The sequence below is a fragment of the Dunckerocampus dactyliophorus genome, chromosome 15 (assembly GCF_027744805.1).
Source record: "Dunckerocampus dactyliophorus isolate RoL2022-P2 chromosome 15, RoL_Ddac_1.1, whole genome shotgun sequence".
Classification (NCBI taxonomy): domain Eukaryota; kingdom Metazoa; phylum Chordata; class Actinopteri; order Syngnathiformes; family Syngnathidae; genus Dunckerocampus; species Dunckerocampus dactyliophorus.
The window spans coordinates 7,316,865-7,332,063 of NC_072833.1; the positions used below are offsets into that span (position 1 = coordinate 7,316,865).

Consider the following 15,199-nt stretch of genomic DNA (forward strand, 5'->3'; position numbering starts at 1 on the left):
TGGATAGACTCGTTTTGCTTGAAGGAATAAATACATGGTTAAAGTGTTAATAGCGACTTCACGCATTTTGCATAGAGTTTGACATTTACATTCTTAATTGCTTAGTTATTTTGGTGCAATTATTTTACATTTTTGTCAGAATTGTGGTATATTTCCTATTCAGTATTTTATACAATTAGATAATGTAAGCAATGTACAGTAAGTGTATTGTTTGTTTGCAATGGCCGTCCCGTCGCCTGTCCTTGTAATGCTCGGCGTCTCCAGTAGGGGAAGCTACTTGCTAAAACTACCAGCCGCACTACCGGGACATGTGGCCGAGAATTTCTGAAAGGTGTACTCGGTTTTTAGCCACAAACAAGTTTAGCTTACCACGTTTAGCTCAGCGGTTTGTTAGCATTTCATAGAAAAAAGTTTGGATCACCAACACAGTTTGGCGTGTAAAAGCCAAGCACGGGAGCACTTTAACCTGGTGAGTAGCGACAGTTGGTTGTTGCTAACTAGCCTCGAGTGTTCGCTGGTAATGACGACGTAAGCAGGTGTTGTTGTTATTCAGAGCAGCTAGTTATTGGGGTAAACTTAAGCTGAGCTTGCTATTAGCTGGATAGCTAACCTATGACCTTCACTGCATTCAGCGTAACATACGCACGGTTAGCTGTGCTTGTTAGCGTGCTAACAGCCACGGAGCTATTTGGGTATTAGCTCACCTTGCTAAGCAATAACAACCATGTTAGCGGCTTCCTTTTGGCTCTGGTGGAAGAAGCTCATTTATGTGTGCTGGAACTCAATTAAAACCGAGCCAGAATAAGCCCCATGCCTGTCAACTCTGCTGTATTTGTTTCTAAAATAAACGGTGTTAGCGGTTCTTGTTGTAAGGGTACTGAACCAAATGGAATTGACAAGACACGAAAGCATGTTTGAAAACAATGTTTATTGTTTTCATTGGAGCACCTTTAGCGCTAAAAATGATGCCATATTATTGTCTTATCAGTTCCATCAAATCTAACAATCTTATGTAAGTGAAGCATTGGGATGTATGGACATAGTCAATACTTCAACTAGAGGTGGGCGGATCGATCCAAATATTGGTGTTATTGATGCTGATGTACATATATTCTTCGGTTTATTTTTCAAATAGCTTTGTCTTTAATATGATTAAATATATTGTACCGTTTTATATTTTGCAGTGTTTTCCCGCAGGACAACAATCTATTTGTGGCGTTGCGGGGCTTGGGAATTTACATTTTGCACTGTTGGATCTTAAGGAGGTTCTAAGTAGAACTTCAAAATCCAAAAAGAAGAAATGGGAATGAGACTGAAACATTTTTGAGAAAGCATTTTATTGCAAACAACCATGGAACTGAAATAGGCTGTTCATCAGCTGATCAAAAGTTTAAAGACCACAGCTTTTAAAAGCCGAAATCATGTCAAAAGTGTGGCTTTAATGTCATTTTCTGTCAGGTGTTCACACTGTCATGATCCCTTGATGGCAAAGGCAAAAAAGCTTTCTCTCTTTGAACACGATGTGATTGTTGAGCTGCATAAGCAATGAAGTTGGACGCAATAAGACAGTCATTTTAAACTTCTTCAGTGCCTGAGGGATATGGAAGAAAAAGACAAGTGGTAGACCCAAAATAAATCACACTGGCCATGAGCCGGAGGAGCTTGTCAAGACCAGGGACGCTCCTCGGCCCAATTCAAGTTCGTTACTGGTTCCGATTGCAGTCCAATAACCATCAGGCGGCATCTGCGAAAGAAGGGTTTTAAAAAGAAATAAGTCTTCAAATGCCTCGTCTCCTTCAATGTCACAAAATAACCCATTTGGAATTTGCATGAGGGCACCAAAAATGTGACGGTCCTGATGACTTCCAATATTATTGCCATAACAACGAGATCCCACCTGAAATGTTTTCCACACGGCACAGTGGAGGGGGCGCCATCATGATCTGGGGTGCTTTTCCCTTCAGTGGGACAATGGAGCTTCGGGTTGTGCAGGGGCGTCAAACGGCAGATGGCTATGAGGAGATGTTGCAGGGGACGTCCCTCATGACTGAAGACCCTCATCTGTGTGGTAATGACTGGATTTTTCAACTGGACAACGCTGCCGTTCACAATGCCCGCCTGATAAAGGACTTCTTACAGAGGAATAATGAAGTTTACAAAAATGGACATCAGTTCCAGACAGTGGATGCCCTCCGTGAAGCCATCTTCACCACCTGGAGCAACATTCCCATGAGCCTCCTGGAAACACTGGCATCAAGCATGCCCCAAACATCTTTTGAGGGTGATTTCGGGTTTTTTTGAGCTGTGGTCTTAAACGTTTGATCAGATGAAGAACAGCCTATTTCAGTTCAACACTTGTTTGCAATAAATTCCTTAATCAAAATGTTTACGTTCTGCTTTTTTTTTTTTTTTTTTTTGCATTTTGAAACTCTACTTAGAACCTCCTTAAGATCCATTCCATTCCCATTCCATTCCATTTTCCTCCGCTTATCCGGGTCCGGGTCGCGGGGGCAGCAGTCTCAGTAGGGAAGCCCAGACTTCCCGGTCCCCGACCACCTCCTCCAGCTCCACCGGGAGGACACCGAGGCGTTCCCAGGCCAGCTGTGAGACATAATCCCTCCAGCGTGTCCTAGGTCTTCCCCGGGGCCTTCTCCCGGCTGGGCATGCCCAAAACACCTCACCAGGGAGGCGTCCGGGAGGCATCCGGACTAGATGCCCGAGCCACCTCAGCTGGCTCCTCTCGATGTGAAGGAGCAGCGGCTCTACTCTGAGCTCCTCTCGGATAACCGAGCTCCTCACCCTGTCTCTTAGGGTGAGTCCCGCTACCCTACGAAGAAAACTCATTTCAGCTGCTTGTATCCGCGATCTCGTTCTTTCGGTCATGACCCAAAGCTCATGACCATAGGTGAGGGTGGGAACATAGATCGATCGGTAAATTGAGAGCTTTGCCTTCCGGCTCAACTCTCTCTTCACCACGACGGTCCGGTACAGCGACCGCATTACTGCAGACGCTGCGCCGATCCGCCTATCGACCTCACGCTCCAACCTTCCCTCACTCGTGAACAAGACCCCGAGATACTTGAACTCCTCCACCTGGGGCAGGACCTCATTCCCAACCCGGAGGGAGCAATCCACCCTTTTCCGACTGAGAACCATGGCCTCGGATTTGGAGGTGCTGAGTCTCATCCCAGAAGCTTCACACTCAGATGCAAACCGTCCCAGTAAACGCTGCAGGTCACAGCTCGATGAGGCCATCAGGACCACATCGTCTGCAAATAGCAGAGATGAGATCCTAGTGTCCCCGAACTGGACTCCCTCGACACCTTGGCTGCGCCTAGAAATTCTGTCCATGAAAATTATGAACAGAATCGGTGACAAAGGGCAGCCTTGGCGGAGGCCAACGTTCACCGGAAACAGGCTTGACTTACTACTGGCAATGCGAACCAGGCTCCTGCTCCGGTTGTACAAGGACTGAATGGCACGTAGTAGCGCGCCACTAATCCCATACTCCCGGAGCACCCCCCACAGGACACCGCGAGGGACACGGTCGAATGCCTTTTCCAGGTCCACAAAGCACATGTAGACCGGTTGGGCAAACTCCTTAAGATCCAACAGTGCAAAATGTAAATTCTTTCAATTTTTCAGCTGGTCTTATCTGATCAGGAGTGTATTCATTTGTTGAAATACATTTGGAGTGCCACAGATAAATGTGGTGGTACCTTTTTTTTTTTTTTTTTGCCCTTGCCTTTGGCCTAAATTCTTGCAATTTTTCAACTGGTCTTAAAATTTTGATCATGAGCGTATATGGGAAACACTGTCCTTTCACACCCTGGTTGTCCTGTCTGGTTATAGGTAATTGAAATGTACTTTTGAAATACTTAAATAAATACAGAAGATGTCCCATGCATGCGTTTCAAGGCCAATTACAGCAATTACAATTATTTAGCGTGTGCTTTAGAATTGCAGTTTGCAGGTACAAATCAGTAATTCAACTGCAGATAGGCTGATTGTTGTTGATGGGTGACCCTCCTCTTTGTTGTAGTGGGGATCAGGACGGCCCGGGGCTGGACATGACAGGAGCTGAAAGCGGTGAGGCTCAGTCATATTTTTACACTCATATTTATATATATATTAAATGCATTATTATGTATCTCCGTGTCAAGATGGCCAGGGGCCGCCCCCTGACGGAAGCGACGGTGAGGAGGCAGAGCGATGCCCTATCTGCTTGGGTGTCCTGGCTAGAGGAGAGCTTGCCATGCCTGACAGCTGCTGCCATGTCTTTTGCCTGGGATGTCTCCTCACTTGGGCAGAGGTGAACTTCAACTCCGCCACATTATCTTTAAAACTCCATGGTGCTTGTGATAACAGTCGTGTTGCAAAAGTAGAGATCGTATTATGTTTTGATTTCATTCAGACCAAAAACCTTTAATGGTTTAGGCAATTATAATTAGTTCACCACTGTAATATTAATCTCTTAAAACAAATGAGAGGTAATAAATGATGAATCTCATTCTTTAAAGGTCCCCCATTATGCAAAATTAACTATTTAATGATGTCAAAGCAATAACATGTGGCCCTAGAGACTGTTTATGACCACCAAACGTGAGCATCATCTGTCATCTTTCCGACTTGCTCCACTTTTGAGAGAAGAGGCCTTTTGGGTTTTCATCACCTCATAAACAAAAACCCTCCTGTCTCATGGGCAATGGTAGCATCAAGGCTACATTTTGGACAGCACACTTCCTGCACTATTGTGGGCCCTCTAAGACTTATTTGAAGTAGTTGAAAAACTAACTGTCACACACACACACAAACATTTCTAAAATTAAATGAAGCACAAATGTCATGTAAACGTGCGGCCCAATTAATAAACATTAATACAATTATACATGCATAAAATTAGGGATGCACAACTGTTTTTTTTTTTTTTTTTTCACACGATACCGATAACGTCCTGCTTCTCAAGACCAAGATCGATAGATTTAACTGTAGTTTGTGCACACCTGGAGATAAGTCTCAACACAAAGTTGGATTTGACAAACTCTACCTGTAGGTTGTCTTAACTAAGTATCATGACATTGCTACTATCAACAAAAGAATTAGAATTAGAATTACAATCCTAGAATTACAAATCACGGCTCAAAAGAGTTTACTAGCTGACAAAATCCAGTGTCTTTAATGATGGTAAAAGGCTGGTCATCATTTCTATGATGAAATCACAGATCGCTTTAGCCTCCGGGTCGTCTCTGGCAAACTGTTTGTACTTTTCAAACGTCACGGCGATAAGAACAAACCCCGTGCCCTGGACGTCGTAGCGATGCTGGCGTTTCAGGTGGCTAAGGTTTGATGTCTTTGTCCCTCATCACGGAATGTTTGCAAAGCATTTGGCGAAATGTCTTCCTCTGAAACAGTGAATAAGTCCCCCGCGATCAATGCCATGTTTGTTTACAATTGAGCTCAGGGGAAGTTACGACAGGCTGTTTGCTGCACGTCAGGAGCAGGAGCGCTTGATTTGCTTAGCTTAACCCACCTACAGAACAGTACGGGTAATCTCACCCTGTTGGAGCATCTCCATCAGGCACCTTCTTACCAAACAGAACAAATGAGAACAACAACAGGAAGTACAAAACTACTAAAATAAAACCATAAACATTACTTAACTCTTCTCCCTGTAATCGGCATGACACTGAAAACCGTAACTAAACATTTTGGTTGCACGCCAAATTATCTTTTAAGATGTTCACCTTTGGAAGTTCCACTGCCATGATGTCATTTTAGTTTTTAATCAAACGTATCACGTGTTTGCAGCTTAATAGAACAAACTGAAGCCAAGCATTTTTGCCGACTCAAATAGTGGCTGTGGGTGTTTTATTTATTCACCAGCAGAGAGCACCAAAAGTTTATTAGAAGGAAGGTACATCTATGGCAATGCACCCATCGATTAATTGATACATTATGTTGATTAAAGTGAAGGAAATATGGTATTGTTGTTGACTATGACCATTTTAAACATTTTCCCCACCAGTTGCAGATGGTCCCCTCTTGTCCAGTGGACAGACGACCTTTCAGCAATGTTTACAGATGGGATGGGAGTCTACGGTGTGTCAAGGTGTGTTTACCCATTTTTCATTGATTACAGCCTAAAACAGAGCTACACAATTACATAATGAAGAGGGCCACAATTTCAAAAATATAAGGGCCCAAGGGCCGGACATGCGCTGTCCTGTTGCCATGAGTAACCACATTTTGAGTGCTTTCATTTTATATCACTTTCTACAATAGCATTCCACAAACGTTGAACTTGGTGTTTTAAACAAAGCTGTTTTAGTATAACAGCAAAATTGCATTTACGCAGTGCGCTTGAACGCATTACGCAGGGAGTACAGCGCAAGAAAAGAAAGGAGACAGTTGTTCATTGTTCTGTGTGAGTAATATGAACAAATAAGTATGTTTGATGATTATGTTGTGCGTTAAGAGTGTTAAGTCTTGAAGATTTTATTTACACTGTTTACTAAATGAGAGAGGTCTTCATACGTTTTTTTTTTTTTTTTTTTTTTAAGCAACGATGCCCTCGTCAAACACAACACTATTTCTTGGCGCATCAATGACATGTCAGAGGATGTAAAAAACAAAAAAAGTACTACTACATTGCATATGAGCTAGTGAATTTCATGCACTACAGTTGCATGAGTCAACAGATATTGGTAGCGTGGCGCAAGTCCTGGTGTATTTGCATACATTCATGAGGGACAATTGAGGAGGACATGCTTTCCTGAAAAGATGTATTTTTTCCCCCATAATATCTGTTATCTAATAAGTAATTAAATCTCTCACACAGATGAGAAATCATCCAGAATAAGATGGTTTATTGTGTGCTTGCAGACAGTGGTTTATGTTTTTGAAATGTCAAATGTCTAAAGGCATACGGGACTGAAACGTTTGGGAACCACTGATGTAAAGAGAACTAAAGGGTTTAAACCAGGGGTGTCCAAAGAGCGGCCAAGGGGCCAATTGTGATTTTATCGGCCCGCAGCACAGTCTAACAATATAATTAAACAAGGAAACTTAATTTAAAAAAAATATTAAGAGAACATTTGTCATCCAGCAAGGAAATAAAGCCATCATTTCACAAGAATAAAGTCACAGAATGAGGGGAAAAATGGCATTTTACTAGCATGAACTTGAAATATTCAAGAAAAAAAGTTTTATTGTCAAAAACAATGAATAAAGTTGTAATTTTTGGAAACTTAGGTTGGGGGAAAATGTATAACATGTTAGAATATTAAAAGAAAATATACAAGAAAGTTGGAATATTTGGAAAATTATTTTTTAAATCAACAGCAGAAATTTTACCAGAGTAAAATCAAAACAAGAGGAAAAAAATCGTTTTCTAATAAGAAAAAATTGCAATTTTATAAGAATAAACTTGAGGAAAAATATAATTTTAAGAGGAAAGACGAAATGGAAAAAACCCCACTAGAAATGGAAAAAAACAGCTGTAATTGTACGGGAATAAAGTTAAAATATTAAGGAAACAAGTCATAATCGAATGAAGAACAAAAGTCGCAATTTTCCAAGAATAAACTGGTATTATGATGGGGAAAAAACATCATTTTTAGTAGCATTTCACCTGTATTACAAAGGTGAAATGCAGTTTTTTCTTGTGCTACGTATACTGTAGCTTCTTAGCATACCTACCTGTACACGTGCTGCTTTACAAAATATCCAAGTGGCCTTTGCATCCTTTCATTTTTCAGTATGTGGCCCTCGCTGGAAAAAGTTTGGACACCCCTGGTTTAAACCATCAGGGTTTTTTCCTCCTCTTCCTCCTTGCTGATTTAAATTAAGACACGTTCATCATTCAGTGAAAAGGAAGGAGGAGGGAGATATTGCTATACACATCAGCTGCTGGCTATCGTCTGACACACAGGCTACTCAATGCTTTGGTCATTCAGCCTAAATATAAAACCATGACTTAATCACCACTTGCACTCCCAGAGCAAGACAGTACAGGCCACTTAAACTAAATTTACTTTCACCCATGTTGATTTAAGGTTCCTGTGAGGAGACGAGTAGCAGAACCTGAAGCTGAAAATGGTCGAAACACCGAACATGAAGTGTGTCTCAAGTATGTCACTGTGTGGTAGGAATGTTATCTTAATGTTAACATGATTAGACAATTTAAGAATATTTTGAATTTCATTATATTTCCCAGAAGCAACCTTTGGAAAAGGTCCACAAGACAAAAGTCGGAGACGATGGCCCATTCCAAAACAAAAGGACTTGTGAGGAAATGTACGTTGTCAGCCTGACACTCAAGCATCTTTTTAACCTATTTTTAATCAACTGTTAATTCGTCTTGCAGGCAACAACGACCCATCGTCAGTGAGCCGAAAAAAGGTGTGCTTTTGATGTTTGGTTTTTGTTGTACTTATCCTGTGTTTATTGTACTGCGTTTTAAAAATGTATGACATTTCTTTCAGGTGAGAGCAACAGCGTGCTGTGCGTGGCCGTCACCTCTATTGATGTCATTAACCACGTCAACGCAGGACATGTAAGTCTGTAGATTTATTTATAGAGCTGCAACAACCTTTTGTAGTCTCAAAACCCAGACTAATCAGTTTAGGAAGTGCCAAAGCACAGCTTGCGTTGAGTGTCCCCTGCAGGAGAAAAAAACACATTGCATCAACATGTTCCATTTTATATGAGCAGTTTATACAAAAAGCACACACTGTGCTTAGATCAAAGTGTGATGGAATATCTTTCTTGGCTTAATGATACAATTAGCACATTTTATTTGAATATTTTCACTTCCCTGGATGCAGTTTGAATGGCATTCTCGTCTTGCAGTACAGAGCCGTTGCTGGTGACAGAGGACATACTGTATGAAACAAAACGGTGCAAACGTCAGGTGCAAGATTGCCTGTGGTTCTCTCCTGATGCTCCCATAACTGCGACTGGAACCTCAAGGTTGTTATTGATTTTGTTGAATTTTGAAAATGTACAAAAAGCAAATTCCCTGCTGATTATGCATTTCACCTTTGCCTTTCACAGTTTCCTTCCCACTAATAGGAACCACAGTCCATTTACATTTGGTCTCTGTTCATCTCCCATTACCTCCACGTCATCATTTGGACCTGGTCATTTTGGTGCGTAAACCATTTTGCAAAAAATGTGATTCTTGCATTGATGTTTTCATACATTAAGAGGATAGTGATTGGAGACTACAGACTGTATCATGCTCATCTAATTTGTGTTTTACAGTTTTCCAGGTTGTGGTCTGCGCCATTACTTGTCCTAAAGGAGGAGAGAAGCGGGGTGGACGGGCCTCAAACTCCAAAGTTCCCAGCAAAAAAGCAGAGTCTCTACCGTCCAGACGATCAGGGCGCAACAGTAAACCCGAGGGTGAGCCGGCCGTGTCTGACCCGTCATCTCCGCCACAATCCAGTGTGTCCGACTCAGACTCATCCATCAGCCAGCCCTCCAAGCCGGGCCGGACTTCTCAGGTGCCAGGCAAAAGGAAGGGCAAGCAGGTAACAAACCGAAAGGCTGGTGGAAAACGGAAAAACACGAGAAAACAGCAGTCGTCTGAGTTTGTTGAAAGCCCAACAGCAAGCGAGGATGATGAGGTGGATAGGATTGACAGCACTGACAAGGAAGGAGACGAAGATGAAGTGAAAGCTGAGATGAACAACTCTGAGCAGCCTTCTGATGCAGAAGGAAGTCTTAATGCAGATCAGGACAGTGTAGATTCACCTGACGAGCAAAGAGCTGCAGAACCTTTAAGCAGTGATGTGGAGCAGGACACGAATGAGACAATAGACAAAGACTCTCATGAACAAAAACCAGATGAGGGTGACAGCCACCCATCTTCTCCCTCAAGCTCCCCTCCAAAAAGCCCTGAGTCATGCTCAGATGGCAAACCCAGCATGCAAGAAGCGGAAGCCCCTGACATGTCAACTTCAACCAGAGAAGATGAGAAGATCTCCACATCGCCCTCAGAACCAGAGAACCCCATGTCTCCAGACTGCGACAAGATAGCTGAACAGGATGATGAAATGGAGATTTGTGCAGCCTCAGAAGAAAGCAATGATGCAAAACCTTTAAAGGAACAGCAAGCAATAGTGTGTAAAATCCTCATGCATGCTGAACAGTCTGAGGAAAAGATTGCTATCCAAGAAACAAAAGAATCTGAGGACTCTGGTTCAAAAACATGTAGAACAACAGAGTCAACAGAAGCGGACACTTCTAGGGAAGGAATCAAGGATGACAGTCTCACCAAAGATGATACTAATGTAGTTCCTATGGACTGTAGTTCACCCTCGAGCGAGCATGGTGGCAATACCAATTTGGATGTATCAGACGAGAGGATAGCATCAGCTGCTGCCGGAATTCCTTCCTCTGTTAAGCAAGAAAGTTCCAAGGACCATGAGGAGAGAGACCTGAGCCATGAGAGGAAGAATGGCAGACAGCGGCGCTCTCGCTTCCACTCCCCAACCTCCTCCTGGTCTCCTAAGAGGGACTCCAGACGACAGCCATCCAGGCGCTCGCGCTCTCATTCGAGAGAACGTGCCAGCAGCCCGCCCTCCAGCCAGTCCTCCCGTCCTCGCAGCAGAGAAAGAGATCGGGAGCGAGACAGAGAGAGAGACTACTCTAGGAGGGACCGTAGTCGTGAGAGGAAGAGGAGGCGATCCAGGAGCCGTTCCAGATCTAGGTCACGGTCTCGCTCAAGAACGAGATCTTACAAACGCGGGTCCAGCCCGGAACACCCGCCCTCGAGCGATAAGTCTCCCCAGAGGAAAGACCGACAGGGTGGCTGGAGGTCAGGGCAGGGCAGCGAGGGACGGAGGTATCATGCAGGCGCTGGTCGCTTTGAAAATGGCATCCCATCCGAAGCGTCACCTGAATGCCAGGGCTGGTCAGACAATCCTGACTGGGTGACAGAAAAGACTCGCAGCGAAGCTGAGAGCAGGAGCTGGGACTTTAGTGGTGGCTCTCGATGGGAAGACCGAGGGAGCAGGGGGGAGTCGAAAGGTCGTGGAGGCTATGAACGTGGCCGGGGGGCAGGGTGGGGTGCTGGCAACCGCGGCTTTCACAGCCAGCAGGAGGATGACAACCGCAGACAGCCACGAAACAACTCAGGTACAGGCAACAATTCAGGGACTGACGCCTACAGCCGCTTCAACGAGAATCGCGGTGGTGGCCGCAGGAAACAGGACTCAGAGACTGGCGACTCCATGCTGGATCGCTCAGGCTGGTCATCAGCATCCAGCTGGGCGGTCCGGAGGACACTTCCTGCGGATGTTCAGGATTATTACTCCAAGAGGGAGAGAGGGGGAGCAGGCGCTTGGAACAGAACAGAGGAGGAACAACCGGCATCAGGTTATAATTGTTCTACCGTTCTCTACATAAGTGATTCCCAACCACTGTGCCGTGGCTCATTACTGTGCCGTGAGAGATCATCAGATGTGCCTCGGGAAATTATTCTATATATATTATATTATATATTAAAAATTTCATTAAATTGATCCCCAAAATGATTAATTCTTTTCTACAAATACATAATATATCTTTATCAAGGCCAGCTACGTATAAGGACAGGCAGAACAATGAAATGCTTTTCTACTACAGTAGATGACAGAAGGTAGATAATGAACCTGTGTATCCACCCGCTACCACTCAGAATGGCATGCTTGGCGGTGTGCTGCGAGGTTTTCCCTCATGTAAAATATGACCCTTGGCTCAGTAAAGGTTGGGAAACTGCTGTATAGGATGCTCCGATCAGGTTTTATGCTGCTGATTCCAGTACAGATAATCCTTGAGTGAGATCAGCCGTTACCGATACCACATGGATTAACTGGAAAGTTTTCAATTTATTTATGATGAGTGCTATTGGCCAGGGGCGCCGTAAATAGGGCCCTATGAAATCCGTTAAATTTTTCTCCCAAATTAATTTTTTTTCTCAAAATTATATTTTTTCCGTTTTAATTTTTGTGAATGGGCCGCATGGTGGCTTAGTGGTTATCATGTTGGCCACACAATCAGGAGATCGGGAAGATCTGGATTCAAATCACCGTTGGGCATCTCTATGTGGAGTTTGCATGTTCTCCCCGTGCGTGCGTTTTCTCCAGGTATTCTGGTTTCCTCCCACATTCCAAAAACATGCATGTTAGGTTAATTGGCGACTCTAAATTGTCCATAGGTATGAATGTGAGAGTGAATGGTCTATATCTGCCCTGCGATTAGCTGGCGACCACTCCAGGGTGTACCCTGCCTCTCGCCCAACATTAGCTGCGATAGGCTCCAGCATACCCGCGACCCTAGTGAGGATAAGCGGCATAGAAGATGGATGGAATTTTTGTAAATTCCGTTTTTTTATTTTTACACTTATTTTATCACCATAGATTGTATTTTTATTGATGCAATACATCATTGGAAAATTTTGCCCAGTATTTTTCTAACTTTTCATTGCGACAGACTCCTCAACAAACGATTATATCCGTGCTTGTGGTAACGGAAGATGTAGTTGCAGATGCAATTACAGTCGTTTTATTAACGTAAGCGATTTTTGTAAAGACGCCCTTATTTTATTACCACAATTACAGGATGTGTGGCGCTCTTATTTTGAAGGCTGGAAGTATGGTGCATGTTGAACATTTATTTTGACTGTCGCTACGTGAGATCGCTAGTTGGGTGCATCTTGCTGCTGCGGCTGTCGTTTATATTTCACGCACAAAGTCAGTGGGCATGAGCATCAGCATGCTCCAGATAACCCAGCCAGCCTCGAAAACTCAGCATCAAGCGTCAGCGTCAAGTGTTTGCTCTTTAAATGCTGTATTAAATTAAATCTTTTTAATGCGCTATCCCTGCAAGGTATTTTTGTGGAGGTGTGGCAGGATGCAAACTTTACATTACACTCACAAATTGCAGACATGTTTGTTTGGGTTTGCCGCCGCACATCTGCACAGTGTAAAGGGGAGGGGGACGCTGCCCAAGACATTAAAGCAGGACACTACACTGCACACAGGCTAATCGACATATGCTGGTCACATATTTTTCCACGGAAATCGTCTGACACTGATCGTTGGCCGATCGATCGGAGCATCCCTACTGCTGTACGTAGTTGTGAAAGTAATGCTTTTAGGTCTTCATAAACTCTTCACTGTATAGTATATGTATTAATCTATAATACTCTTTTTGAAAGTTAAAAGTCCTGCTAACCTTTTATTTCTAGATCCCCCTAAAAGTGACCCTACCCTTCAGGCCATACCAGGCAACGCACCGGCACCTGTGCTGACTGTGATGCCGCCGCCGCCGCCGCCTCAGCTCAATGTCCTTCATCATCACTTCCCTCTGCCAGGACCTCGGGGTCCCCTGCCGGTCAGCTTGCAGCCCACAGCGCCGTACGCAATGCCCCCTCCAGTCCCTGTGCACCTCCACCCTGCCGTGCCGCTGCTTCAGGTGCCCGCTGTTGGCGCTCAGGTCCTCCCGCCACCTCCCCCGCCGCCGCCCCCAATGCAGCAAGGGAGCCAGACAGCAGCAGCTCAGGCTGATGGCCACACACAGGTAGGATGCATTTGAATAAAGACACCTGACTCAGCATTTGGATCATCCTTTTAAAAGTTCTGGTTTCCCTAGATGAGTACTGTGGCCACTTACGGAAAGCCAGGCCTGCTTCCTGCTTCAAGCAAAGTAGTTGTTGCTGTGGCAACCCAAGGTCAGCAAGCAGTCAACCAGGTGCTACCATCGTCTACAACACAGTCAGGCCAGCATAGCAAGGCCCAAGCGGACAGCTCCAAAAAAGAAAAGGTAACTTGTTATGGCCCTTTCAGCATTATTTTTGAATGTGATATCTCTGATGCGGTCCTCTGCATGCTTTAGAAACAGCAAATCCAAGAGAAAGCTGTAAATGAAGTGAAGACAGCCATAAAACCTTTTTACCAAAAGAAGGAAATCACAAAGGAGGAGTACAAGGAGATTGTCCGCAAAGCAGTAGAGAAGGTATGTGTTTTGACAGCCATACCATACATATCGCAATGAATGTTGGATGGTTGGTTTCTGTCTGAGCCAATTTGATCCTGTTTGTTTGACTGTGGCTGTGTTTTTTTTCTTTCTTTTTTTCCTGTCCCCAGGTGTGTCACAGCAAGAGTGGTGAGGTGAACGCAAGTAAGGTGGCCAACCTGGTGAAGGCCTATGTAGACAAATACAAACACGCACGCAAAAAGTGAATCACCACCTTAATGCGGCGCAGCACTGCCCTCACAGACCCATTGTGCAGCTCAAGTGCAATTTCCTCTAGCTGGAATTTAGCCTCCAAACTCGACAATGATGGAGAGCCGTGATTTCTGTTTTTGATATCTCTACCTTTTAATGAACTACAGTATATAGATTGTTTTCTATAGATTTTCATATTTTGTTAGGAAAAAAAGAATGACCCAATCAAAAATTGTAATGCAAGAGCCCTTTATTTTGCATAGATCCTGACCTGCAGAACTGCTGTAAGGAGAGCATTGTGGCGTTTTGGGGGTGGTTGGGCGGGTAATTTGATACAAAAATGCACCGCTTAGTAAATCGTGTCTGCTTCTGTTGTTGAGAGAATCTTCTAGGCTGCTGGCTGGAACTACGGATTCCTCCTGTATGGAATCCTGATTGCAAAAATATGTTCTTTTAAAACAAAAAAAAAAAGAAAAGTATATTCTGTAATATTCCAAATAGTTTAAAAGCCTGCATTCATCTCAGTGGCCAGATTTTTTATTATAACTGTCGCCCTGTTTGGTTGAGTATCAGGAGAACAAATCAGCAGCGAGTGTGTAATATAAGACACAGGTCCTGGGAGGGAACAAATAAGGTGAAATGAACCCTACCCACACCTGGATGTGTAGTGAATGTCAATGCATCAAGATGAACTGTGCAAAGTATCCAGAGAGTAGTGAAATAAAGTAGCTGCTTCCTGATTGGCTGAGAGTCTTTATCGGACATTTTACTTTTCCTATTTATCAGTGGTATTCCGCTCATTACACCACTAGGGGGCAGCCTTACACAAAAAAGGCTAGTGACCTTTTCTTCAACTCAAACTTGTAACCTACAGTTAAAATAACCTTAAACACACAATTTTATTAACATAGACATACTGTAGATAAAGCATGATATCTAAAAAATGTATGTATTTATGAGGGCTATAGTAGAAGTTACTGAGGTA

The 15,199-nt window shown here is 43.7% G+C and overlaps 1 protein-coding gene across 1 annotated transcript; it reads left to right on the top strand.

Annotated features, from left to right (window-relative positions):
- Positions 1-278: 278 nt before the first annotated feature.
- On the top strand, positions 279-14,954 carry scaf11 (SR-related CTD-associated factor 11). Its single transcript, XM_054800717.1, has 15 exons — positions 279-469; positions 4,043-4,089; positions 4,164-4,312; positions 6,026-6,109; positions 8,055-8,128; positions 8,216-8,295; positions 8,366-8,400; positions 8,484-8,554; positions 8,851-8,970; positions 9,055-9,149; positions 9,265-11,382; positions 13,235-13,566; positions 13,639-13,809; positions 13,882-14,001; positions 14,133-14,954. The coding sequence occupies exons 2-15, from the start codon at positions 4,071-4,073 to the stop codon at positions 14,226-14,228; spliced, it is 3,564 nt and encodes a 1,187-aa protein (XP_054656692.1). The 5' UTR covers positions 279-469; positions 4,043-4,070; the 3' UTR covers positions 14,229-14,954.
- The last annotated feature ends 245 nt before the right edge of the window (positions 14,955-15,199 follow it).

What these genes read in the sequence shown, in the direction of transcription:
- scaf11 (XM_054800717.1), top strand. An exon ending in GAACATGAAGTGTGTCTCAA is followed by an intron (nt 8,129 to 8,215) that starts GTATGTCACTGT and finishes TATATTTCCCAG; the next exon opens with AAGCAACCTTTGGAAAAGGT. An exon ending in CGTCAGTGAGCCGAAAAAAG is followed by an intron (nt 8,401 to 8,483) that starts GTGTGCTTTTGA and finishes CATTTCTTTCAG; the next exon opens with GTGAGAGCAACAGCGTGCTG.